At 50.2% G+C, this 26,872-nt stretch overlaps 7 protein-coding genes across 7 annotated transcripts; 4 read left to right on the forward strand and 3 right to left on the reverse strand.

Annotated features, from left to right (window-relative positions):
• Positions 1–43: 43 nt before the first annotated feature.
• On the reverse strand, positions 44–713 carry C8Q69DRAFT_507950 (hypothetical protein; the record flags this gene model as incomplete). Its single annotated transcript, XM_028632935.1, has 3 exons — positions 44–130; positions 377–482; positions 556–713. The coding sequence occupies 3 exons, from the start codon at positions 711–713 to the stop codon at positions 44–46; spliced, it is 351 nt and encodes a 116-aa protein (XP_028484229.1).
• A 283-nt stretch (positions 714–996) lies between these two features.
• C8Q69DRAFT_297725 (putative leucine zipper transcription factor) lies at positions 997–7,187 on the reverse strand. The gene is made up of 6 exons (XM_028627109.1): positions 6,965–7,187; positions 6,769–6,893; positions 6,564–6,713; positions 4,233–6,502; positions 3,951–4,180; positions 997–3,903 (listed from the first exon to the last, which is right to left on the reverse strand). The coding sequence occupies exons 1-6, from the start codon at positions 7,053–7,055 to the stop codon at positions 1,169–1,171; spliced, it is 5,601 nt and encodes a 1,866-aa protein (XP_028484230.1). The 5' UTR covers positions 7,056–7,187; the 3' UTR covers positions 997–1,168.
• Positions 7,188–7,378: 191 nt separating this feature from the next.
• On the forward strand, positions 7,379–9,797 carry C8Q69DRAFT_297662 (vacuolar fusion protein mon1). Its single transcript, XM_028627107.1, has 5 exons — positions 7,379–7,999; positions 8,049–8,911; positions 8,967–9,148; positions 9,211–9,445; positions 9,529–9,797. The coding sequence occupies exons 1-5, from the start codon at positions 7,468–7,470 to the stop codon at positions 9,535–9,537; spliced, it is 1,821 nt and encodes a 606-aa protein (XP_028484231.1). The 5' UTR covers positions 7,379–7,467; the 3' UTR covers positions 9,538–9,797.
• Positions 9,798–12,236: 2,439 nt separating this feature from the next.
• Positions 12,237–13,530, forward strand: C8Q69DRAFT_507953 (putative alternative oxidase AlxA; the record flags this gene model as incomplete). Its single annotated transcript, XM_028632936.1, has 3 exons — positions 12,237–12,520; positions 12,596–12,928; positions 13,020–13,530. 3 exons carry the CDS (start codon positions 12,237–12,239, stop codon positions 13,528–13,530), a joined length of 1,128 nt encoding a protein of 375 aa, XP_028484232.1.
• A 1,092-nt stretch (positions 13,531–14,622) lies between these two features.
• On the forward strand, positions 14,623–21,109 carry C8Q69DRAFT_487226 (hypothetical protein; the record flags this gene model as incomplete). The annotated part of the gene is made up of 11 exons (XM_028631970.1): positions 14,623–14,644; positions 15,555–17,022; positions 17,989–18,818; positions 18,858–19,807; positions 19,841–19,945; positions 19,976–20,101; positions 20,132–20,573; positions 20,604–20,650; positions 20,687–20,700; positions 20,731–20,762; positions 20,799–21,109. 11 exons carry the CDS (start codon positions 14,623–14,625, stop codon positions 21,107–21,109), a joined length of 4,347 nt encoding a protein of 1,448 aa, XP_028484233.1.
• A 1,207-nt stretch (positions 21,110–22,316) lies between these two features.
• On the forward strand, positions 22,317–24,309 carry C8Q69DRAFT_470711 (hypothetical protein). Its single transcript, XM_028630859.1, has one exon. The coding sequence runs from the start codon at positions 22,656–22,658 to the stop codon at positions 24,234–24,236; it is 1,581 nt and encodes a 526-aa protein (XP_028484234.1). The 5' UTR covers positions 22,317–22,655; the 3' UTR covers positions 24,237–24,309.
• Positions 24,310–24,331: 22 nt separating this feature from the next.
• On the reverse strand, positions 24,332–26,736 carry C8Q69DRAFT_419311 (hypothetical protein). The gene is made up of 4 exons (XM_028628373.1): positions 26,386–26,736; positions 26,208–26,289; positions 25,177–26,142; positions 24,332–25,097 (listed from the first exon to the last, which is right to left on the reverse strand). The coding sequence occupies exons 1-4, from the start codon at positions 26,631–26,633 to the stop codon at positions 24,525–24,527; spliced, it is 1,869 nt and encodes a 622-aa protein (XP_028484235.1). The 5' UTR covers positions 26,634–26,736; the 3' UTR covers positions 24,332–24,524.
• Positions 26,737–26,872: the final 136 nt, after the last annotated feature.

Consider the following 26,872-nt stretch of genomic DNA (forward strand, 5'->3'; position numbering starts at 1 on the left):
TGGCTCCATCACACCATATAATACTTCGGTCATGTACTGTGTCTCATCTCGCCTTCTTCTGCAGCTCATCAACCTTGGTCTCCAACTCCGTGATATACCGGTTGAGCTTTTGCGTAGCGCCTTGCAGAGCCTAAATCATCGTAGGAGCCCCATCGGGGGGACCAAACGTCAGTCCCATGTGTTCTCTTCAGGAAGTGAAATATATTTTATTCAGATGTGTAAAGGACGGGGTGTTATTCGCGTTGGGTTGTCCATACGCGATACACCAGATAGGGGCGGCTATGACGTCGTGGATTTGGGTCCGCACATCTCCAAGGAAAGCAGCGAGCTCCCATTGGAATTGAACGCTATGAGGGGTGTGAAGGGGCGAACGTACGAAGATATCTTCCGTCAGCATCTCGTTTGACATTCTGTATTCTCCGAGGACGTAGTAGTAGACCGAGGCACCTGCCAGGACAGAGCCGAAAAGGAAGCCAAACAGCCTGCAGCGCGAAGGATCGGCACGTCAGTTCACGGGCCATGTATACAGAGAGGAGACAGATGCAGGTATCTCACCCTCCTCGGAAAGCTCCAACAGGCTTCCGCGGCGGCAATGGAGCGCTGCCAGAGTTGAAACGAGCGCTGGATGTTGAGAAGGCTCTAGGAGAGATGCGCGCGCAGACGGCCGGCGTGGCAGCGGAACGCAAGAGAGGAAGAGCCGCGCGAGTAGTCATCGTGAATGTGAATGGTTATAGCAGCTTCAGATAACAGTCGTCAAGACACGATTTCAGCTGTTCAGGAGTGATGAGAGATGGAAAGTCGGCGGCGGTTTCAGGACAGGAGTTGCAGTGTCATGGATAGCTGGAGCAGCAGTTAACTATGGCTTGGCGCGGGGAGTAATAAATGGGAAAAGGCCGAGGACAAGCTTGTCGGCAGCGATCCGTGTCTAAACCAGAGATCCCGCACAGGGAACTATTATTGATCTGCTCGCTATCCCGATGGAACTCCAATGCAGGAAGAAGAATGCCCTGATGCTTCGTAATGCCGAAATCATCTATTTTCTACCGAGTTCCAGTCTACCCCGGAAACGCCCCCGAAGCGAGTCATCCAATGATACTGTACGAGTTGCTAATATTGGTACATGTCCTCATAGTCCTATAACCTAATTATATCCCATTCCATCCGTCTCTCAATTGGCCATCGTGCTCTCATTGAACAGGTCGGCAAGGAGATCATCCTTGCAGGTCTCCAGGTCGGGAACCCCCATACTGTATGTACTCTCAAATGCATGAATACTGAGACGGTCAAAGAAGGGCCGGAGAACACGGTCCACAATCTCGTCTTTGGCAGTTTCTCGAATCTGATCAGAGTTCAGGGCGGGTCTCTTCAGTCCCTTTGGAATATCGCCGTTCTCTACTTGCATGGTCGGGGAAGCTGCGCCTCGGCTTCCCAGCACCTGAGACACCTCATCGGCCAAGGCAGTAGGTTCCCAACGATGGGGTGGATAGACTGCGTCGACAGTGTCGGTGACGAACAGCCACTCCTGCAATTGGAAGTCATCGGGAGCTGTCAGGATCAATACATCGAGCAGTTTGCATGCTTGAAGTAACGAATACGGGTTATAAAGGTCCGATGGCTGTTCCTGGGCGATAGACGAAATGGCTTCGTGCAACTCTGTATTGATCAATGGCCAAAAGGGTGCCAAATGAGTCGTAGATGTCTTGAGCACCAGAGATCGGAGAACCATGAAAATCTCCGCTCTCGTGGCAGATGAAGGGGAAGAGACATTCGTTGCAGCAAGGAGATCCTCCATTTTCTGAAGCAGAGCGGGAAGTTCCGTCACGAAATGATCCTCGTCCGCAGAAAGGATCAGAAGAGCAATCCTCCGGAGATTCAGCTGGGCTTTACGGTCAGCTTCCAATCGCGCTGCAGATGCGCCAACACCGAACATTATTCCCGCCGATGTTGGGGGCGTAAGGCGGCCCAGGAGGTCGGACAATCGGTCCTTGTCAACTATGATCCACTGTCGCAACAGACTCATCCAACCGGTCTTCACAATATCGACCTGAGAACCAAAAAACCTGGGGTCATTGAAGGCATCCGAAAGATCTTTCCTCCAGGACTTCGACGCCGCCGGAACCTTTGACATATCCTGCAACAGGCTCAACACATTCCTATTTATATTGTTGGGAAATAGACGTGAGCGAAACAACGGTCCTATCACGTTCGTGGACACACTTGTCATGGCCGAACCAATCCGATCGGATTCACCTAGGGTTGTAATAAACGCCGGCATCGACAGAGCCAGAATGCTGAGCACGTCGTCCGGTCCTATCTGCATAGGCGAAGAGTTATCATGATCCAAAGAAGACCTGCTTGACAACGCCGCCTCCTGCGAAAGACCCAATGGCTTGCTTGCGAATATTGCCGTAAGCAGCCGGAGTAACAAGTCGCCAAGATCCTTGCGCATCCTGCGATCCTCTCCAAAGTTGGTGTTTTCCATCTTCGCACCCAGAATGGCAGCGAATTCAACCAGTCGCGGAAGTATCTGACGGTGGGGAAACGGGTTCGCTAGCACATCTCGCAAAAAAGTGATACAATCACTCCAGATCTCATCAAGGACGTCGTCATCAAGAGATCTCGCGTACGTCACAAGGAAGGCTGCTAAGTCGGTTTCTGTGATGTTCAAGGTCATGGCAGACTTGCGGCTCGGGTCGATGGCGCTGGGATTCGTGCGACTATAAATTGCATTGAAGATTGCAGGGATCGTGACCTTAGGCCGGGATCCGTCCAAAGTATGCAGGAGATTAAAGATCAGAGTTGGTGCGTTTGCTTCTGTTGTAGCTGACTTGTTCCACATTTCGACCAATGTCTCGAGGCACTCGAGAGCCTCCGCTGTGAAAAGATGCTCGAGGATTCTGCGTGAGCGGTTCCTCATTCTCAGCGACGTATATTGGAAAGACGCGACAGACTCTGCGTCCTGGGCCACGCCATTTTTGCCGGAAGCGCCCCAGGCCCAGATGGAAAAGCAAAGTCGAACCGCATCTTGGAAACATAGTAGAACAGTAAGTCTGTTGTTTGCAGCAGCGCTACGAGTAGGGTTCCCTTCCGATGTGAACACCCCTGACACCATGTTGCCGAAAAACCCCTGCGATTGATCCGGGCTCTTGACAGAAGGCGCATTGGCTTCTTCAAGAAGCAGGCGTTCATGAGCTGTAGCAAGGCAGGTCTCCAGTCCAGTGAGCAGGGCAACAATCACCTGCTCAGAACAGTCGTCTGACCAATTTGCTGTTCTCTTGAAAACTTGCTGCAGATTGTTATATGAAGACCGTATCTGTCTGCAGAGGCATTCCACGAGCATGAGCAGGATCTGGAAGATCGTCCCGTGGTACAATGGGAGACATTCGCAAAGTAATACCACCCATTTATCCACCGCCTCATGCGATTTTGAGGAGCTGAGTCCCTTCAGAAGGCAGTCCAACAATTGCGGAGGCGGCTGCGGAAAGACGGGCGCCGGCTGCACCTTATCCACTCTATCGGTGCTCAAGGACAGCAGCGACGCACTTGTCAAGGTATCTCGAGAGCCAGCTCGTTTGTGCTTTGATGCAGGGGGTGGTGCTGGTTGTGCTGCGTGGAAGAACTTGATTTTTAATGCTGCAAGGAGAGTGTCGATAGTAGCTCTCTGTGTGGCGCTGCTGTCCTGGTCCAGTGCCAGAGAGAGTCGTGCAATTAATATTTCAATTATGTTCGAGTCGATTATCCGTTCAGCTCCCGGACCAACGAGCAGCTGCCGTAGCACCAGAAGGACTATCTGCTGTAGTTTCTCTTCCTCTGAACTCATCTGCGATGTCGACTCTCGCAGTTCGATCACAGACAGCGCTGTATTGAAGATAGCATGGTGCAGGCTTTGCTGATCTGGTTGGTCTGTTATTATCAGCATCGGATCCTAACCTAATACGGAGACGACTTACCCTCAGATGAGGAAGGATCATGGCGCTTCTCAACTGGAGCTACGGAATGCGTGAGCAGTGAAATCCATCCATTATGAGAAAGTGTGACGAGGATGTTAGAAACTATCCGAAACAGATAGTGGCACTCTTTGTAGTGATCAGCGGATACTGTAAAGCGAGTCGATCCGTTACGGTCTTTCAATTCCGAAGTGAACAGACGCTCCAGCCGTGATATGACCATGCGGAAGACCCTGCACAAGTTGTTAGCAGAAGATATACAATATATACAGATCAGCAACTTACTTGTGGATTGATCCTAGGTCTTGAAGCCATTCATGGACTATCTGGGAAGCCTCGTTGAGGCCATTTGATAACAAATCCAAGACAATGAACAGCGGACGCTCGAGTAATGAAGACTGGTACGATGCACGGTTGTGTCCCGTGAACTTCCCAGCTGCAGATAGTTCTTCAGTCACACGCAATAGTGGTAATTCATAGTTTGCATGGTGGCTATGATTCCATAAGACAAAGAATTTCTCAGCCTCGTCGGCAGTAGATCCATGCCATGACTCGGATGACGACTTCACCATCAAATATGTTATAGAAGCCTCAACGAGATGATCAGGCCACGACACCGAATGTAATAGCCACAGTGAGCGGACTGCTTCCACATGGAACTTTGGGCTCGAGGGAGACAAGAACATCCACAGCTGTTGTACAAGAACAGGAACAAGGCGGCAGATCTGCTCGTACGTCATATGCAAGCCTATCGTGTGTGTGGTATAAAGACTCGTTACGGCAGAAACAATAGATGAGATGGCAGCAAAGACGGGAGTAGTCAACTGCACGTCACTAGAGGTCAGGCGGCTGTTGATAGCGCGGTATAGTCTTCCATCCCTGAGAATACGAGACTTGGGCACCTTCTTCAGTAAAGCCACGAAAAGATTCAGGCTCTCTTTTACAGTAAGACTCGAGTCGTTCCCCTCAAGCACAGACATGCTCAGTCGATGACTCTCACGCAGGATGAGCTCTCCAACGACTTTGGGAGGGAACGGCAGCGGTGGCAGGTCAAGGACATCCTTGCTCTTCTGGTAAAAGGAATGGATTCTAGCCAAAATTTCTTCTGAGGGAATCTCCGCGACTGGCGTCTGGGTACCATTCGTTTTATCTGAACCAGCTTTCCTCGATAAAGCCCTTTCAGAAAGCAAGCCGATGCATTCGTTCGCGATCTGTAGTAGCTGGCTGGAAACAGTCCTCGTGGTATCTGGGACCCCGCCAGGCCTCGCTGGCAACTCACCCATCTTGACAACAAGCGACAAGACCAAAAGAGGAATATGAATGAGTAGCATTTCCTCTTCCCGTATATTGAAATTTTCTGTGATAAACACTGCCAGAGACAAGTTTCGCGACACTGCATCAACGGCAGTGTCCAGGTCCGCGGGTTTGAAGTCTATCAAGGACAGGAGTTCTGAAAAAATTAAGCTGCTCTCGACCCCGTCGAAAAATGCGCTGGCGCTGCGGAAGACCTCTTCGAATTGATTCTGGGGGACAAGATTCTCGTAGTCTTGGATGCTGCGCATAATCGGCAAGAACACTTCGGGGACAACAGAACCTCCTACCTCCCAACGGTCCATCAAGGACAGAGAGATACGAAGAGGTCGGATTTTTTCTGAAGGTGCAGTGGACTCATATTGGATCATTTCTAGGATACCTTTCACCAATGGCTCCAGGCCAAAGCGGCCGAAATATTGTGATTGCGAATACTCTTGAGTATCCGCCGGAGGCGGACGGGACTTATCTGAGCTTGCTTTGGGAGACTCGAACGATGTCCGCTCGTTCCCAGAAGCGGCCGGATCTGGCCCCAGAAACCAAGCCCACAACCTCCTATTTAAGCTCATATCCCTTCGAGTAACCACACCTGCTGCAGCTATCACAAGTTTCTGAAGATCGGCTCGCGTAATTCGCGACTGCAGTATAGGCGAGTGAAGAGGTAGATGCGTCACAAGCAGATCGAGGAAATTCCGCTGGACCAAAAGCTGGTCGTCAGCAAGTCCAGTTGCGAAACACCGGATAAGCAATCCGGGCTCTGGCGAAATTACTGATTCAGCTGTGGCGCGCAATTGTTCGGGGATTTGAAGATTTCCGTCATCAGATATTACGTTTTTGTGGTCTGTCATTCCAAGTTTAGGAAGATGGCGGTTGAGGTAAGCTAGAACCCCCATACGTCTGCTTGGGTTGGTGATGGACGCAAGGAAAAGGCATTGCCAGAAGTATTGGCCACTGGCATCCGCATTGTCGCTAGGACGTTGCGTACGCATCTGGCTGGAGACATTGCGAAACTTGTTGATGATCCGTAGAGTAGTCTCGAAGTCATCGCTTGTTTCCTCCTCTAGCCCCGGAAGCAATGCGAGTATTATAGCTTTCAACGCAGGGCGAATGGCCCAAGGCTCGAGATCTGGAAGAAATGTTTCAACCAAGGACAGAAACAACGGCCGCACAGAGAGAGATGCGAAGGTCAGGGTGGGAGCTATGCCTGGTAGGTATAATGCGAGATCATGAGAAAGGCCCTCCGGCTAGCGGTAGTCGGACATGAATTAGCACGTATCTTGGAAGGCATCCGGTACGGGTAAATACCTTTATTAATGAGAATATATACGTGTAGACCTCAAGCGCCTTTTGGTGTACACCAGACGGCAATGATGGATTCAGGCATTGCGCCAGTCTCTTTGCGACTATTGTTTTATGAGGCACAATCGGTAGGTCTGGGGGATGAGACTGGAGTGCCTTTACTTCCACCGGTTAGCGCATCGGTTATCAGTCATTTTAAGGGTTCTCGCACCTTTAGCAGGCGACTGAGGAAAGAAATATAGTCTGCCCATTCTTGCAATGCCGTGTCGAACAGTGAGAGCGCCCGCTCGATGCTGGAAGCATAGCGCCGATAGTTCTTGTCTTTCCTGAGTGTCTCTGCAATCAATGAGAAGTTAGCAATCAATTCCAAGGCATAAATATAAAGACGCCGGAGAGTTGCAACTAACCTTCCTTTCCTCGCACACGCGGCCGGGTCAAGGAGCTGTCCGAACTTGCGGGGGAATTTGACCTCGGAAACGCGCTGGGATCAAGGCTCATGATTCCAGTGTCGATACTTGTGACCTGGGGGAGGTATCAAGCTCGACTTCATCATACATCAAAGCATGAAATTCAATCCCTCTGGGATGTTGTGGTGGTCAAACGCGCATCGCATGAGTTTAGAAGGCCACGCAGACACTCCGGAGATGTTTTGGCCGCCGCCTAAAGCTCCGACATCAATGAGCTCCGCCGCCCGGCCCTACGTCAACGCAGCCCCGCGACCGTCCTTTTGATCGCTTCTATCAGTATCCGCCAGATGCGAGACTTATCTAAAGTTTTACGGAGTTCGAGATGATTGCAAGGCCCCTGTTCTCTTGAGAAATACCATGGTGCATATCTTTCTCAAGCTGCGGCGGCTTGGGGTCAGCTCCTTACGGCTAAGTAAACTGTCCATGCGCGATAGGATATAAGCATGGACTACAAAGAATCGGAACTCAAGTCGCCAGACGCGGCACGGACAGAAGACGATGCCGACCATTCCGGGCCTTTAGGATTACTAGATGAGGACAATACTGCTACTAGTGCTTCTTCTCCCAGCCTACGTCCATTGACCAGGCCCTCTCTTCAATCCACAGCTACGACGGCGGTCTCTCTGGCCGATATCACTCCCCAGGGCTACTCAGACAACAATAAGGAGACATATTCAGCGCTATTGGGTCGTAATCTTGCGAGCAGAGGTCTGAAGGCGAAGGCCAGTCTGAATCAGTTAGCGAGTGCTAGAGCAAGTGAGGCCGGAGACAATGCCAGTATCCGCAGTTTCTTGCCAAATGCAGGCGAAGAAGAGAGTATATTCGGCGACTTCGGACCAACAGAACCTGAAGGAGAATCCCCAGGCCATGCCGGATTGCTCAGCCTACCTGAATTTCAGGCTGATGATGTGGATGATGATTTCGCCGGCGAATTTGAGCCCATCGGCGAATTAGAGGAAGGCGGACAGAATGAAGGTTCGTATCACTAGCTATATCTTCCGCCACTATCGCTGAATCGAGATAGAGTTACTTCTCGAAAGATGGAAAAGCAAACGAAAGCACTATCTTATTCTTTCTGCCGCTGGAAAACCTATCTGGACTCGACACGGCGACGGCGGTCTGATATCTGGATACGTCGGCATCATTCAGACCATTATTTCCTTCTATCAGGATGCTAATGACACTCTGAAGAGTTTCTCCGCTGGGGACACGAAATTTGTTATCTTGACGCAAGGCCCATTGTATTTCGTTGCTATTAGTCGAATCCTCGAAAGCGATACCCAGCTCAGGCTACAACTCGAAGCTTTGTACATGCAGATATTATCGACCCTTACCCTCCCTGGGCTCACGCACCTCTTTTCTGTTCGACCTTCTACCGATTTGAGACGCCCTCTGCAAGGAACAGAGACTCTTCTTTCATCCTTAGCAGACAGTTTCACCATGGGTTCTCCTTCTACGCTTCTCTCGGCGTTGGAATGCTTGAGAATCCGCAAATCTCATCGTCAGGTCATAAACAATGCTCTATTAAAGACAAGGGTTAGCAACCTTTTATACGGGCTTGTCGTTGCTGGCGGCAGGCTCGTGAGCGTTGTGCGTCCGAAGAAGCACTCATTACACCCTGGCGACTTACAGCTACTTTTCAACATGATATTCGAAGCAGATGGCGTGAAGGCTGGGGGTGGTGAACGCTGGATACCTGTTTGCCTCCCCGGGTTCAACAGCACTGGCTACCTGTACATGTATGTCAGTTTTCTTGATCTGCGCGGAGACTCTGGTGGCGTTGCCGACGAGACGGCAACAAAAGACGAGTCTGTCGCCATTATCTTGATAAGTACGGATAAGGAAGCATTCTTCACCCTGCAAGAGATGCGAAATGCCCTGGTAGAGGTATGTTGCACCCGCTTCACAACCGGTGCAAGAAAGTACTGATTGCAGGATGCAGCAATTGGAAAGGACAGGCAGTATCAGAGTTATAAAAGCGGCTATCGATCGTGGCCGGCCATCTACAACAGATCTCATTCCTGGAACGGTCTTGCGCCACTTCTTATACAAATCGAAAGCGAATGTGCAGTTCACCATGTCATCCTACGAACCAGAATTCTCCTCTACATCACGACGTCGAAGGTCTGTCTCCCGGCATCTTGTTGTTGTCCGAATGAATGAGGAGATATTAATGCGAACTACAGGCTTATCTCAACCTATAATACTTTACACGCGAGCGTGCATGCCAAACATGCTCATGTAAAAGTGCACCACAACGTTTCTCGGACTGCGAGCTCTTTTGCTTGGGTGACACCCATATTTGAGCTATATTGCGTTGCCGGGCCTAATACGAACAGAAATGCACTGTCCCAGAGCGCAAGTAAGATTATACAGTGGGTGCGGCAGGAAGAGGAGAGGCTGTTCATTATTGGAGGTGCTGTGAGTACTGCTCTTCTCCACTACCTCTACAATCTGCATTCGAACTGCAGGCAAATTCTATGAGATTACTGATGTATTCGCAGGTTTTCTGAATCATACAATCCTCTTCATCCTTTCATCTTCCAATAGACCATACGGACCCTTGTCCATGACGCCCTCACTGTTGGCAGTAGTGACGCCATATGATAGTCTTCGATACATAGGAATTGCAGTATATCCATCATGGATTAGGAATGAAGGATCCCATCAGGATCCCCATCATAGTCTTACTTCAATGCAGTCCAATCATTAAATTAGATCAGTCGTATCTGAGATCCATGGATTGTTTAATACGTCTCCCTCTTCACCCTGACCCGTGGGCGGCGCCACAACGGGCGAAATCCGGGGTACCGCTGTTAAAGTGCGGTGGTGTAACCTTAAATTGCGCATACGCCATAACCGCCATAACCTCATCTCGAAGTCGGAAGAAATCGATAGATGCCTAGACTCTTGTCGCATCGATAGGCAGCGATCACATGATCAGCATCTTCGAATGCTTACCTCACCTCGCAGTAGCAGCAGGTTTACCATAGGTATTAACTATTCACGAATAAGTTACCTCAACATCTCAGATGATATCAGTTCGGGGAATAGCCAGAAAAGCAGTGATACCTCGACTATCATCTTTACACTTCCACACGAGTGCAGCGAAGATGACAGATAAGCGTGTATGTTGAAGTCTGTTCCTGTAATTGTGTCTCTCTTTCTTTGTTTTTTGGGGTTTCTTGTGCTAATAAGTGGCATGGAGGTGTAGATTTACTTTAAAGTCCATGGAACAGTCCAAGGTAAGTTGTCTGCATAATAGGCAACCTTCTAGCCTCAGCCTTGCTGATCAGTTAATATCAGGTGTCAACTTTCGGTATGAGTGCTCTATCACCCTTCTCTGAGAAATGAGGGGTTGCGTGATTGTTATATGTCGGATGGCCTTTCTGAGATTAAATGCTGATTTACTTCCGCGCCCAGCAACTTCACAGATACGCGTGCAAATGACTATGGCCTAGTCGGGTTCGTACGAAACACGTCGGATGGAAAGGTATGTGACTTCACAAAGACCTTAAACACTTCTTCATCCCCGCATCGCCATGGCCTTGCCTCCTGTGGTCTGTTTAGTCCTTCCAGATTCGATAGCCTGGCTACGTCAAGATCAGCGATTCGTTAGTAGAGAGTATGAATTTCATCTCTGCTAACTTCCCCACAGGTCGAAGGAGAGGCTCAGGGAAGCGATGAGTCGCTGCAGAAGCTGCTGAAAGACATCAACAAGGGCCCACGGCTGGCTCATGTTGTCAAGGTGGAGAAGCAGGAAATCGACCCCAAGGAAGGAGAAAGTAACTTTGTTGTTCGAGCCTAGGTCAATGAGATCTGTTGATTGAAGAAGAACACATGTTGTTTTCTCCTCATGCGGAGACAAGATTCCTGGCTCTCGGGCCAGACGCGGAAAGGGGACGTCATTGCTCTCGGGGATCCCTCGGAGTATTCGCCTGAGGCATCAAGGCATTATGTTTCAGCTATTGCTATTGCTGAAGATAGTACTGTAGTAGTTAGCTAGACAGATCCACTGCTGTAAAGTTAAGAATCAAGAATGTTGAAGCGGAATTCTAATCATCTCATCACATCAAGAAGTTACGGAGTACACGTCACGGTCTTTGCACGGGGAGTGGAAAAGAGAAGAAAAAACAGATATCTAGTTGTATATTGTGGAGTGACTAACGAACGAGGCAGATGCCATTAGTGAGGTCATTTGCGAATATTTGCGGGCAAACACTGTTTTTTCCTAATTTTTTTCTTTCTTTCTTTCTTTTCCTTCCACGCTGTTAGGTAGAGGAACAAATCGGGGACCTTCACAGAAACCGAAATACGGGCACGGCATTCAGGTGAGCAATATTCGAGTAGCCACGGAGCCGCCTGGGCTTTGCTTTGCGTGCTTTGCTACTGACCTCGGGCGATCCCGTAGGCTGTCTGAGTCACTGGAATCGCCATCCCGTAAACACCCGATGGTCATATGGGAGGCTACCTTTTCAAAATTACGGTAACGCCGTGACCACCGTGTTTCTTCGCTGACTTCAGGATGGAAATCCAGCGCGGCTGTCAGATAATGGAGAGGGATTTCGAGGTGGTTCAACTGCGAGCAGGTGGATCTGCAGCGAGGAGTTACATATGTAACGGAACGGCCGGCTTCCCGGCCAAAATCGACCGACAAAACGAGTAGTATCACTCCGAAATACCCTTGAAATAACTAAGAGAACGGTAGTCTAGGGCTGGCATCACAGACTCTTCGGCGAGCCGGTTGGGAGGATCCAGTGTTCCAGAACAACGGGAGGGGTCCTTGGCTTCCGATTTCCGACGCCAGGTACGGGAAGTCCTTGATATCTTCTTACTCACCGATCAGGCAAGCTTCAGATGGGATATCGGGAATGGAGGGGCCACCGGGAACAGATCGTCCAAACATGTTGACGTTCTAAGAAAAGCCTTGAGGGTCATGCTTTGGTTCGCCTCCTTTTCCTTTTTCTTGTTTGGCATCTGCCTATCTGGATTTGACGTGTCCGCTGGGTGTATATATATAGTCCCTTCATACTGCCAACGGTATACTTCACTTGGTGTATATATATCATCATCCATCAACCAATACATATGGGATCAAGATCCTGATACGATCTACACTGACCCTACTATTACATCCTTCAACGAGGTCAATCATACATATATCTGATCATACGGAGAATCTATTCTTGATATATACATACGACCATTCCACATGTACTCGACAACGGCAACGGCACCCGTACGGGTTGCCTCGATACTACCCAGAAAGGGCCTTCGTCTTACAGCGCTCAGATGCTACTCAAACGCTGCTTGCACCTCTGGACTCCGATCCGGCAGTTTCTTCCTTCAGAACAGCAACTACGCCAAATCCCAGCAGCAGCGGACAGACAACAAGCGGGTCTTCTCAACCACGCCCCGGACACAGATCAAGCAGTTCTTCCCTCCTCCAGAGACAGATCATATCGCCGATCTAGAATCATCATGGACTCATCCTGTGTAAGTATCCTTGCTCCCATTCCCTATCTTTCACAGTTCTGTTCTACACGTGACTATGTACATACTTGAAAATAGTTTCACTGACACTGATGGCCCTTTGCTCCCCAACAGGTTCACCTATCAACAAATGCGAGACATCAAAATCGCCCATCGTGAAGCAAAGAACTGGTCTGACTGGGTAGCGCTGGGTACAGTGCGACTGTTGCGGTGGGGGATGGACTACGTAACCGGATATCGGCACCCACCGGAGGGACAGGAGCACAAGCTCCCCCGCCGATTCATCATGGACGAGCGGAAGTGGCTCGTTCGGTTTATTTTCCTGGAGAGTGTGGCCGGCGTACCGGGTATGGTGGGAGGGATGTTGCGGCATCTGAGAAGTTTACGGAGAATGAAGAGAGATAACGGATGGTGAGTGGTTATATTCCCGTTCAATCTTTCGAAACAAGTACGACGGAAGAAAAGAAATGAAACCGAACTAACTTATTTTGGGTATATACAGGATCGAAACCCTTCTGGAAGAAGCATACAATGAACGCATGCACTTGCTTTCGTTCATGAAGCTGGCCGAACCCGGCTGGTTCATGCGTCTCATGGTCCTCGGCGCCCAGGGTGTCTTCTTCAACGGCTTCTTCCTCTCGTACCTCATCTCTCCACGCACCTGCCACCGCTTCGTCGGCTACCTCGAGGAAGAGGCCGTCATCACTTACACACGGGCCATCCAGGAGATCGAAGCCGGCAAGCTGCCCAAGTGGAAGACGATGCCGGCACCCGAGATCGCTATCAAGTACTGGAACATGCCGGAGGGTCACCACACGATGGCCGACCTGATCCTGTACGTGCGTGCAGACGAGGCCAAGCATCGCGAGGTGAACCACACGCTGGGCAACCTGGACCCGAATAAGGACCCGAATCCGTACGTGGCGAAGTACAAGGACAACAACACGCCCCATCCCAGCAAGGGGACGGATATAGTGAGATCCACTGGCTGGGAGAGAGAAGAGGTGATCTAGACTGAAAGAAGATGAGGATTGAAAATATATTATTCATATAAGTGTTGATGTTCTGCTTATTTTGCCTATTATTTGTCTTTGCAGCGACTGGCATACTGATTAGAGTATTCCTTGCTATTCTCTTATGTATCAATTAGAAATTGTCTGTCCGTTGTTGTCATCAAACATTAAGCATCGTCTTTCAACTCTTTTCTTCTCTCTTTTCTTCTCTCCTCTATGTATCTTACCATACAAGGTCATTGCTTTTTAGACTAGACTTGGACCAGAAACCACCACAGCTACGCGGGTCTGCGTTGACACATTTAGCAGACGACAAAACGAACCAAATCACAGCCTTCACTCTTCTTTTTTATTCTATCTTTCCCCAGTTACTTTAATAGAATAGCCCACCTACCCATCTCAGTAATATACGGAGCATCAATCCCAAGAGAGAGATCCCACTTAGCGCCATGCAGTCTTTCGAGAGGTCCCTGTGTCAGATTACAACAAGAATACAAAGCACACCATAGGTAGTAGAGTATTTACCTTATCGATGGTCTCCATAAGCGGGGAGCGTATCCGACCTAAGTTGAGAAATGCAGTATTCACCATTGGCCACAGATAAAAAAGGATAAAATCCAAAAATACATATGTACATACTAACTTACTTGTAGTGAAATAATAATAAGTGGACTCCTTGTCCCACTCGTTGTCCGCAGTACGTACGTACCATACTTCTAGTCTTCTACGGTTCTACCTGCCATAGGAACTTGACACTGCCGGTCCGTACCGAAGCGATAAGTCACATACATACATACCTAGTCCATATATGGAGGACCCGGCGGCCCGGGAGGATTTACAATAGCTCCCGGGAGTGTAGCGTAATAATTTAGATAGATAGCCTCGTTTGACGCGGTCGAGTGGAGCTCCGGCTTCTTTTTGGCGTAGAGTAGATTATTAGAACTTTCGTAGATCAAGGAGATCTTTCTATCCTGATTCCTGTAACTAATAATAACGATTTTTCGGATATTATTAACTAACGGCATGTGGGTACTAGTTAACTACCATTCCATGATAATACATTAATAAACTACAGAATACAACTAGTTAGATATGTACAATAATAATAATAATAGTAAGACGTGGCATAAAATCGTGGATTGCCGGGCGTAGCACGTGACATTGCCGCCCTTCCCGAGCCCTTGCAAGCCTAAGGGTCTCTCTATATCGAACATTATTAATAAATGATAATGGTTCTCGCACAAGCCGAAAGAACAGGCGAAAGAACACAGAAACGTGGGACGCGTTGGCAGAAGCTCAACGCTAACACGGAACAGGTTAAATGCCAACAGCGCCAGAAGAACGACGAAGGATTCCAAATCTGAACCCGAGGCACGGTTGCTGGGTGATGCTGGATTCCAGACAGACAACGTCGCAAACAAGTGTATACGCATCGTCAGTCATATATATATATACTTAAACAAAGGACAGATTAAAAGAACTGATTCTATCTATCTATCTATATATTTTATTTTGATTGATGATTATCATCATTATTCAACTCCTACTGCTCACGGAAATTGCACCGTCATTTTGTCCCTAAACTAACGATCAAGCAATCTCCGCTAGCTCTCGAGCCTCAACCCCCTCCTCCCCCTTAAGTGGAAAAGCCCCTGCAGTGGCCCCGGAAGCCATCGCAAATAAGCCCCCTTTCAACTGACACCAAACGGCCAAAAAACGCCCGTGGCACTCTTTCTTTCAAAGGACCCGAAGGATGCGTGGATCGCGCTCACTAGACCTGTGAACAGCGAGTCCACCTAATCTACACCCAGTCGAATAATAACTCGCTCGCGCCATCTTTCCCTTGTTTCTCTTTAAACCGGAAATACGCCTAGATAGGTTGGAACTGTCTTTGTTGATTGCCAAAAAGTTCAAGTCCCGAAAATTGCAAGATCTTCCCTGCTAGGGTCCCCGCTCGTTCACCCAAGAGAGAGCTATGATGATGATGAGAGAGCACGTTGAGACCGCGACCACTCCTCCCCCAGAGGCTCGTGCCTCGTCACCTTCGCCATCACTCTCTCCGGTACCTGCTATTTCTTCCTGTCCGTCGCCCGACCGGACCTTCTCGACTCTATCCTCCTTGTCCAGCTTTTCCGCCAACTCCGGAGATGCCAGGTCATCCATCATCTCAACCATCTCGACGGCCTCAGGCCGGAGACGAGGCTACATCCGGCCCCAGGGCGCTGAGTTCTCAGAGTCTGCGATTCGCAGAGAGAGCGTCATGAGTCTAGGGAGTATCGCCCATCTACAGTACTACTTTGCCCGGACGGGGCTACTCGACGGGAAGGGAGCTCAGATGGCCAAGGAGTGGAAGAAAAAGAAGGATGCGAAGGACATACCCAAGCTGCTGCTGACATCACAGCCCGACTACGGCGAGGAAATGGTGGATAGCCCGATGGACGAGTTGATAGAACCGACAGAGGGGTACGATGAGCATGACGATATAATGCTGCCTCCCACGGTGAGCACATATAGCGTGAAAACGTACCATACGCCACCACCGCCCGATCTCATGGCCCTCCGGAAAGATCTGGTGGATGCGCTGGAACAAGTCGAAAAGAGCATCGAAAACATGGAGAACAACACATCCTCTCCCCGGCCACAGAGGACCAGAGACAGCTTGACTCCAGACCCCGAGGGGAAGACTTCAGAGCCTACCACGCCCCAGGGATGGCGCGGGGTCCAAGGAATGAGCATCTTGGACGTGGTTACGCTGGCCATTCGCGCGGCGAGGATATATTACACTGCCCATGAACGCCCAGAGCGTCTTGCCGCCATCAAGAGTGAAAAGCATATCCGAGAGGAACTTCTGGGCGTTCTCGATGTTATGAAGCGGTTTGCTTCGCGTAACTTTGCCAAGGGCTTGAAGGACGACGAAAAATTAACTATCCTAAGCTGGATGGCCGGCGTCTGCTCTATGCTCGATGAGGAGCGCAGATTGGAGAAACTCGAAGCGGAAGAGCGCGCGAACTGGATCTGGGTCCGGGGAGACTGGACAGGAAGGGAGCGTGAACGCGAAGAGTCATTCCTGCGATCTCTAGCTAATCCGGAGCCACCGCTGCCGCAGTGGCACCCAGCACAAGAAGGATCATTACCCAGCGCGATGCTTGAGCGTCTACGTGATGGGCGTGATCTCATTCAGATGCACAACCAGGCTGTGAAGAAGTCCAAGCGGCCATTCGGCCAGATCAAGAGCTTCCACGAGGATATCGGCAAGCCGTACCGCCGCGCGGAGAATCTACGATATTGGATCAAAGCCGCAGAGATCCGGTGGGAGATCAAGCTGGAGATGGATGTCTTGGGCGTGGTCTACGGCTCGAGTGACGAGGCGTGGAAACAGTTCGACGCGGCAATCTTAGCCTGGTGCAAGGGAGTGCGCGAGGAGCTGATGCGAGATTGGAATGACGAGGCCAAAGCCTCCACGGAGGCACTGCCATCGCCGCAAACGGAGGAGTTGGACCGCTGAAGCCACATAGATTCGCCTGTTGGAATGCAGGCGATGGGGTTTTTAACGACTGGACGAGATGATTGGAACCACGTAGTAGTCTGTGGTCTCGTGTCTTGGTGTGTTTTGGTTTCTGTCCCCTAAACTAGATACCCTTATTATTCATCATCATAATAACAACAACCTGCCACCATTCTGCCTTTTTTATTTTTAATTTGAGGCTGTTAGCTGCCTAAAGGGCCCGTTTTTCTTCTTACTCCCACTCAGGTACAGTAAACAATATAGTTTACGCTGTTTTTTTGTATCTATCTGTCCGGAAGAAACCCGCCGAGATGATCAACGATCGCCCTGCATCTGTGGACGCGGTTAATTGGATTAAATCTCAGACTGCGGCAGTAATCGTCGACAGTTCTTGTATTCTTTCCTCGTTCTTTCCTTTCTGTTCCGGTCTTGTGAGTAATAATGTCGCCTTGCTGGCATAGTTATACTCCGAGTGCCATGGTTGTAGGGTCCCGTTATACAGTACATATAGAGTAGGATGTAGGCAGGGAGCAGCAGAAAAGAAAAGACGATGAAGGAGACACACAAAGAACTGCGATGATCTTTGATTCCTTTTTCCATCGCAACGGACAGGATCCTCCCCGCTGGCCGGGGCAGCTTTCTGCTGCGATCAAGTCGACTGGCGATGCCGCCATGGTTCGCGGCTCTCCTCCGCTTCTTCCCCGCGTACCGCAAGGACTCATCAGCTATCGCGGAGGTATAACAGCGGCCCAGAGCCCGTTGCGCATCGTCCAGACGGTCGTCGAGCAGCTCCAGTTCCCCGAGGCTGGGCTGGTGGATGTAGTAGCGAGAACGCCGGCCTCAGTGATCGCCCCTGCGCGTCTGCGCCCCGGCCTGAGCCCAACCAGGAGAGCCTCCTCGCCGTTGTTCGATCTCTCCGACCTCTGGATTATGCATTCGCGCTCCCAGGCCAGCACAGACACCTCAGCGACCGTACTCATGTCCGCGATCATTCCTGCTGTGACGACATCCTCGAGTACCGCCCCAGAGTCGTTGACCGACCCAGCATCGCCGTCGGACTCGCATTCCTCGGCCGCGGCGCCGCCTGTATCCCCGTCTAGCACCTCCTTTCCCCAGAGGATCAAGTCTAAGGCATCGTTTCGCAGCCTGAGAAGCCAGCCTGACGATCAAGAGAAACACGTCGATGACAAGAGTCTGCCGCCACCTCCGCGTCCATCCTTCCTCCGTCGCCTATCGCCTGGCCTTGCTGCCCGAGTGAAGCTGTTAGACGGCTCGACGAAAACGGCCCAGGAGCTCAACCGTAGCAAGAACCAGGTCGGCAAGCTTTCCCAAGAGCATCTCCGCGAGCTCGAAAAGGCTCATCAGGATCTATCTATCAGAATACAAAGGCGTGGCCGCGCGTGGAGTGGTGGACATGAACTGTCAGATGTGAAGAGAGGAACAAGCCAACACAGTCAGCCAGAACCGCGGGGGAGAACCTGGCAACAAGATCAGGACGCGCAGCTCAGCCCAATCCCATCGCCAGCCGACGCGGTTATCGAAATTACTACAGACACGACGGACCAGGCTACGCCAGACGCGACGCCCGCCGTGGCTGCTGAGCCAGCCTCGGACGGTCCCTTCGCTGAAAACATCCGGACAAACTGGGAGGACAACGATACGGCAGCAGAGGCAGACATGTCCGTCGCTGAACCGGCGCAGGCGCCCCAGACCCCATCCGCAGAGCCTGGAGAAACTGAGGTTTCTTTTGGAGAGACTGATCTCGAGAAGTATCTCAAGAGCAGTACGCAGAATGATGAACGGCCACCCCCTCCCCCAAAAGACTCACCCCGGACTCCTTCGACCCCGTCGTCCTCCTCGACTGCGCAATCTTACTTCAACTCCCACGGCCTACATCGCACGGAGTCGATATACTCGTTCTCCCGCGCGTCTTTCAGCAGCCAGCTGTCTCAGCTGACGTCGATCAATCTGCCGGAGCCGTCATCGTTGGAAGGGAGAATCTTCTCGATACCCGATGCCTCTGCTGCTGTCAGAGCGCTCAATGGGGCTGCTCAACAGATATCGACCTGGATCAACAAGGCATCAGATGTCCTGTCAGGGTTAGACGCGGAGGACGATGTCGAGTGGGCTGCTGCTGGCGGACGCGAGGGTCTTGACGACGTCGATCGAGCGATCACGAAATTCGAAGGACTGGTCGATGTGTATGTTACGGCGATAGAACAAGTACAATTACGAGATGACATTAAGACCGTCACTGGCGATGTGCTGAAGACTATCGTGGCGCAGATGGAGCATATCCTGGGGAAGTGGTCACGCATTCGATCTCATCTAAAAGGAGTCAAGGAGCAGGTCGAGTTGGCTATGGAATGGGAAGAACTATGGGGCGTTGTCCTGGGAGATGTCGGCCTTGAAGTCGAAGACCTCGGTCGGGTGATTTTCGAGCTCGAGGAGAAGAGACATCTGTCCATGTTCGAAGACGATGAAGAGGCTGAGGACAACAACGGGGTGGACATCAGTGAACTCGAGACTATTATCGAGGAGACTCCTCCAACGACAAGCACCCCGAATAAGAGATTCAGTCTGGCTCAGAACTATTCAACGCCTTCCTCCCAACCCCCAGCGCGTACGACTGGTCCGGATGATTCTGCCTTGCTGGGTTTATTCGCCCGCTTGCAGCCGTTGAGAGCGTCCCTGGACTTCCTGCCAATGCGGCTTTCCATGTTCCAATCGCGAGCAGAGAAGATCTTCCCTTCTGCCTGCCGAGATCTTGAAGTGAGGAGGGAAAAGCTAGAGAATGCTTACAAGAAACTCGAAAACGATGCTGAGGTTCTGCGCAAGGAACTAGATGAAGACCGATGGGTCCTAGTTTTCCGAAACGCTGGCCGACAAGCACGGACAATGTGTGAATCGGTAGAGAGGAGCATTGGAAAGCTCCAGGAGGCGCTGGATACAGGTGCTCAGTTCAACAACCACGCTACGCTGGCGAAGCGGATAGAGAGTTTTGAGGCCAAGAAGATCCACTACGGACCAGCAATTGAAAGGGTAATTTCTATCATCGAGAAGGGTGTTAATGACAGAATTACTGTCAACGGCGAGATCTTGAGGTTGCTTCATGAAATGAGATCCCGCGTGGACGCCCTGAACGCCAGTATCAAGGTCATGGACGGTTTGCTAGACGACATTGACTTCAGCAAAACCCAGCAGCTGCGAGACTCGATATCAAGCATCATTACTATGGACAGCCCTGCCACTGGCAGCGTCGTTGACACACCTGGGAGCTCCCCTGCATCTTCCGTTGTGCTCTCGAATGGCAACGGTCGCAAGGGCAGCTCAACACCAAACATCGGTAACTCCAGCAGACGCGGCAGCTCAGTTGCAAGCACAAACAGGAAGCGCTACTCGGGCATTCCGCAGGCAGCATCAACTCTCTCTGCAGGACGCAGATCGTCTATTCCTCGAGCTTCCTTCTCAGGCTCTCTCACCTCGCCAACCCGCAGCCAGACGAGCACCTCCTCATTCACTCCGAGACCGGCCTCGCGTACTTCAACTGCTCCGTCAAAGACTCCAGACAACCGACCGCGTTGGAACAGCAGTACGAATACAAACGACCTCAAAGTTGGCCATTCTTACAGACCTCCTTCTCGCACTCAGAACCGCAATTCCAGGTCTAATATTCCCACACCTAGCCCTCTCAGCCGTGAAGCGTCTAGATCTCCAGCCCCTCCAGGTATGAGGTCCTCAAGTCGTGCCATGAGCCGTCTAGCATCTCCGACTCCGAACCGCGTTAACTCTCCCACGTTCTCTCGCTCAATTCTCGATCCCCCGCCATACAGCAAACTCCGAAAGCAGTCTGCGCCAGGTTTGCCGACTGGTCCGAGAAATAGGCAGAGCTATGCTGGGATATCTATCACGAGGTCATCACCTGTCGAGGATCGGGCCAAGACGCAACGGCCTGAAACTTCGCTGGGTCATAGCAGACGACTCAGCGGGATTCCACTTCCCAAATTCCGCTCTGGGAGAGAGAGCGCCGCTAGTGCTCGCAACAAACTTACCGAAAGACCCCCATGGAGATAATCGGATCAGATCTCAACTTCTTCTTTTTCTTAATTCGTTAAATTCTCCAATGACAGGCTCATTGCTCTTCCATGGCCGGCGTTACTGCGCTCCGGTTAAGGGAGACTTCTTGATATTTTCGGCTCTGAATAGTTGCTTGTAATACGGCCACTACTTGATGATTTTCCTCGATTTGGGATCATCTGGGGGCTTTTCTCGACTTGAGTCGTGTGTGTACTACTACTTGTCAGGATATCCTGAGAGCGGAATCTAGTTGATATCACAGATACCATTGCTTGTCTCTTTCTTCATCCGGGCAGCTACTGGTTCACCAAATCGTACTCTACTGTTTTGACTCCACCCTCCTGCTACTCATCGTCATTTTGGTTCTGCATTTCGATTCCCCCTGCGCACCCGTCTGCTTGTTAGCCGGAGCTTGTTCTCTTGTGACTAGGTTGGATCAGTTTGCTCTACCTCTTATCTCCAGGTCAATAGTCGAGTCGAGGTCGCTTCATTTCATACGCTCGGACCCTTGGCTTGCTCACTGTTGGCTTGTTCCGGTAGTCTATAGTCTATGTTTTATACCAATTGAGTTTTACTATATTAGCATTAACACTGGTTCGAATACGGTTCTATTGCGTCAACATGATGATATAGATATACCAACCAGTATTAATATTAATATGTAGATCTTTGACCGCGCGGTTAACCAAAGGAAGAATTATGACAACTGTTATGCATGAAACTACGATTGATTCATGACCAGCAGTAGATAGCATCCGAATCGTCCGAAGACAGATCATCTTCCTGGACTATACTTAACCCGCGGAGTCCGGACATTTCGGATTATCGCAGCTGCAGTAGTTCACAAGTCAGAAACTTATCTATCTAGACTAACTAGTTAGTTAGACTGGTGTGAAACGAAAGAAGAATCCAACAATGCCTTATCGACGTTTCAACAAAACGTCATGATCATCGATATTTCGATTCGGTTCATCTCTACTGAACAATGAACGTTTCATCTCTGCCAGGCCCAGACTCTATCGTAACTTCCACCCGATCGACATAAATTGAATACGAAACACAAACGTTTGTTCTCCGCTGCGGATCATTCTTTTCTTTTCCGTATGTTGGACAGGAGGGGTATTTACGAGTAACTATAGCGTTAGGTAGGTAGTAGTTAGTAGTTACACCGTAACTAGTGGTGGCCATAAGTATCTATTCCCATCCCAAGGTGTTTCAAATGGTGGACTCCTGAAACATCGACCTCGACCTCCCTTGCCATCAGCAGCTCAGAAAGCTATTATTGGGGTAAGATCTGGTTTGGTTGGCTTGGCTATAGTATCTTTCTGTTTATACTTTTAGTTTTGTCCCCCCTCTCCAGTGCGTAAAAACGGCTGTGTCTGGAGAGGGGAGAGGAAATAACATATCAATATCATTAAGTACACTACCCCCCCTCCCCCCGATCAACTCTCTCTGGTATTACTTATAGCTTCCGTTCTTCGATTCGGAATTAATTGACCTGAATCACCCTTCTCTTTCTCAACCTCCGAAACCAAAACCCCAAATGTCATTAACAATCAAACACCTCAACGCAGACACCAGTTTCCTCCTATCATTCTCCCCTCCCAATCATCATCATCCTAATTCAGACCAGACCCCCTTCCCTCCAAACCACCAACACCACCAACAACCAAAACCAAACCCAAAACCATACACCATCCTACTCGACCCCTGGCTCACCGGCCCCTCCATCATCGGCCGCTCCTGGTTCGCCCTATCCCACCACACCACCCCATCATGTATAACCCACCTCTCCGCCCTTCCGGAGCCCGATCTCGTCATTATATCTCAAAATAAGCGCGATCACTGCCACGAAGCGACTCTACGACAATTACCCCGAGATACGAAAGCCGTCATTGTTGCGGAGCCCGCTGCCGCGAGGACGATTCGGGGGTATAATCATTTTGAGAGAACGGAGCGGATCGTGGCTTTGAGGAAATATAGGCATAGTCATAGTCATGGTCATTGTTCTGAGAAGAAGAAAGGAGGGGGTGACGAGAGTGTTTTGAGATTTGGGATTCCGGCCCTGGGGTCAGAGGGGGAGGAAGGGGAGGTTACGGTGGCGTTTATACCGGCGAGGAATTATGCTATGGGGGTGCATAATGCGATTGGGATTACTTATCGGGCGCCGACGGCTGAGAAAAGGAGGAGGAGGGATGGGAGTAGCAGTGAGAAGAAAGCGGGAATGGTTGTGAATGAGGTAGTTGAGTCTGAGATGCAGGGAAGGGTGTTGGAGCGGATTGTGAGCCCAGTATTATTGATGAGGAGGTTATCTACATCTATGAGGAATATCGCTGCGAGGATAAAAGAAGTCAAGGTCTTGAGGGCTTCATCATCATCGACATCTCGTCTGTCGGAAACAGAAACTAAGAACGACAATAAAATCGATCCCAAACAACTACAACAACAACAACGAACCGAACCTCTCCAAGTCCCAGACCTTCTCCTCCCACCTACGCCGCCGGAAACGCCTCTATCTGCATCGACATTCGACTCGAATCCACCGGCCATTTTCACACCAACGACAATCAACACGACTGCTTCAAGTTCCTTGATGCCTTTAGAAAAAGCCACCGAGGCGCAGACACAATCTCAGCCTCTTCTTTCTCCTAACCCTCACCCTCCCAGAGACGAGGAGGAGGAAGAGGACTCAATATCCACTTCCCAAATAGCAATCCTATATACACCCCATGGTGTACCCTTGAATCCAGACCTACAGCCATATATCACGCATCATCTCTCTCCTAATGGCTTCCTCCCTCTTACTCTACTTCTTCATTCTCTCAACCGATCCCATAACCCGTGGTACCTGGGCGGGACGATCACCGCTGGTGCCAAGGGCGGGGGCGTCGAGATCGCTTGCGCCCTCAAGGCACGATATTGGATAGGTGCGCATGATGAAGAGAAGGATAATCGGGGTTGTGGAGTGAAGTTGTTACGGACGGAGAGGAATGATATCGAGGAGGTGAGGAGGGCGTTGGAGAAAGCGGGTTGTGGTTGTGGTTGTGGAGAGAAAGATAGGGGAAGGTGTGAGGTTAGAGTGTTGGATGTTGGTGAGGAGGAAGTTATTTTATCGGGTACTTAATGGGAGGATAGGATGGTGTAGATAGATCTAGATAAAGGGGGTTGTGTTAATCTCCACTGCGAAACGATTGACGATGTTCATTCTAATATTATTCATAGCCCAGTATCAAAGCTAATTTTACTTTTGTAGGTGATCCTTGAAGGATTCTAGAATAAAAAGATGATAAAGAGCCTTGATGCATTACCAATGTACAGTACATACATATTGCATATATAACTATGATACTTACAACGAGCATGAAATATGCATCCCCACCTAACAGAGTATACGCCTCTCCAACATTCCATATCAATGCTCACACAGCGAAAATCTATTCGAATGGAACATATCCGTCTGCTCGGCAGCAGACACTCTCCGCTCATCCATCAGCTCTAGCCGCAACTCCTTCGCCTCCTCCATGCGCATGGGAAAGTCAATTTGTTCCATAACATTCATCGTCAGCTCCGGTGGAAGGCGATGCAATGGATCCTGCGCGTGGAACTCTTCCACCCACCAGTCGCGACGCTGTGGGGGAATATTGGCTGTAGAGATGATGCGGATGTGGGGATCGACGAGGAAGAGCGCGAGGATCTTGCGATGGCCTGGTTTGGTCGGGTCCGCCAATTTAAAGGGGGCGACACGGTGTTGAAGGGTATTAGGGAACGTGAGCAGACGACCCTGCCTGCAGAGGACATCCCCAACCTCCTGCACTTGAGGTCCATGCTGTTCACAGCCGAAGACGGCCTCGAGCCAGTCGTGCTGATCTTGCGGATAACTGAAGTCGAGGGCGTCGTGAGAGGACTCTTGACGGAAGGCGAGTCTGCTCTCCGTGATGTTCTCGCTGTCATAGTAGTACAGAGCGGTGGCGCAGATATGCTCGTTCTGATTCTTCCAGTCAGTCTTTCAAGAAAGATGGGCCAACATGCACGCAGGGAAGAGAAGGAACAATATGACAACGTACCATCTGGCCTTCCACATGCCATGAACCTCCGTCGTACTCTGGTTTCTCGGGAGTAAGTTCGACGTTGGCTAGTTTCACGATTACCTGCAATCCTCTCTCTTTTGCCAGCTCTCGAATGTCCACTTTAGGGAAATCGTGAGGCACAAATTCCTCCGGTTCCGGGAGAATGACAACTCTGTTATTGGCTTCCCATTGTGATTCTCGTTCCCAGAAGTCATCATCAGGTTCATCCTCTCTTTGCTGTGGCCGCTCATCCTCAGGCAACTTTTCATACTGCGCCTTTTTGTACTTGATGCGCCGATGCCTTGCTTTGAAGCGAAGACGGCGGTCCAAGGGAGTAACAGTCAGGTTCCACAAGGGAATCGCGCGAGCGATGATATCCTCAATGATGGGATATAGCGCTTTATGCTTGATAGGATGCAAATTGTTAATGTAGCTCGTGATCTTGCAGTCGGATTCACCGGTGAGTTGAACATCACAAGGGAGCCACTGAAACCGGTCACTATATAGTTTCGTGGTATGTGCCATGCCATACGGGCGTGTGCTGCGAGGAGCAGGATCATGGTATTCAGGGACTGGCAGCACTTCACCCCTTCCGGTGTGTGATAAACAGTTGTCGAGATCGATCACCTCATCCCGTAGGATGCGGCTGCGACCATATACCAGTGGGAATAGGGATGGATGGACTAGGTCGAGTACCTTCTCCTCGCTTCCGGGATGATAATCTTTCTCGGGGACATCCTCCAGAGGCCGAACCGCTTCTTTCAGGGCGAGGCGGGTAGACTCTGTCACTGCAGAGTCCGATTTGACCACACCACCATCGTAGACACTCACTAGACCAGTCTCTCGAAAGCTCTTGACGTTATGTCGCAGCTCTGCGATCACGTAGTCCATCATGCGATCAGTCACATCACTCCCCCGGCGCACTTCCTCTCTCCAGCGGCTGACGATATCCTCGTCAAAGACCTGGGACACAAGTTAGACTCTGACACAGAAGCATTCAACGAATATATGGCAGCAAAGGATCACACCTTTTCATCCCAATTCGGCTTATCCGTAATCTGGTTCATGATTTGGAGCATAGTCAATTCACGAAGCGTGATCAGTCTGTACCTGTTGGCCAGTGTCAGCAGCCCAATCCATGGTCCATTTGTAGGCTTCATCAAAGTTTAAAGTTTAAGGAATGGACAAAAGAAATAGGACCCATACGATGCATAACCACTGTGATGATCACTCTCATCCAACGCTGTTGGGAACAATTCTTCCCCATATCCTTCCGGACCGTGTATATGTCTCTTACGGTCCAGGTATCCATATTCTGTCCTTGAACCATGAGGTTTCCAATCCACAGGAAGTGTAAACCCCGGGAGGTGGAAGCGTGTATATTTAGACGGCGGTATGGTCGCTTCATGATGTATGGATTCAGGCTCCCGAAAATGAGACATGGTTGTTGCCATCTTGTGAGTATTGATTGAATTGCAATTGCTTTCTGAACGGGAGAAAACAAATAGGTGCCCTTTGTCGTCCTTTTTATAATACTGTAGATATCCCAATTATCTCAAATTTTAGGCTGCCAGGGCAATGTTGCCTGGGCCCCAGTCCCTTAGCGCCAGGCACCAGTCGTCCTTGGTAATTAGTTGCTTGGCAGAATTCAATTTCATCTTGGGATGCCAAGTGGATAGGAAGAGTTACATAG

This window comes from Paecilomyces variotii (assembly GCF_004022145.1).
Source record: "Paecilomyces variotii strain CBS 101075 chromosome Unknown C8Q69scaffold_7, whole genome shotgun sequence".
Taxonomy (NCBI): Eukaryota; Fungi; Ascomycota; class Eurotiomycetes; order Eurotiales; family Thermoascaceae; genus Paecilomyces; species Paecilomyces variotii.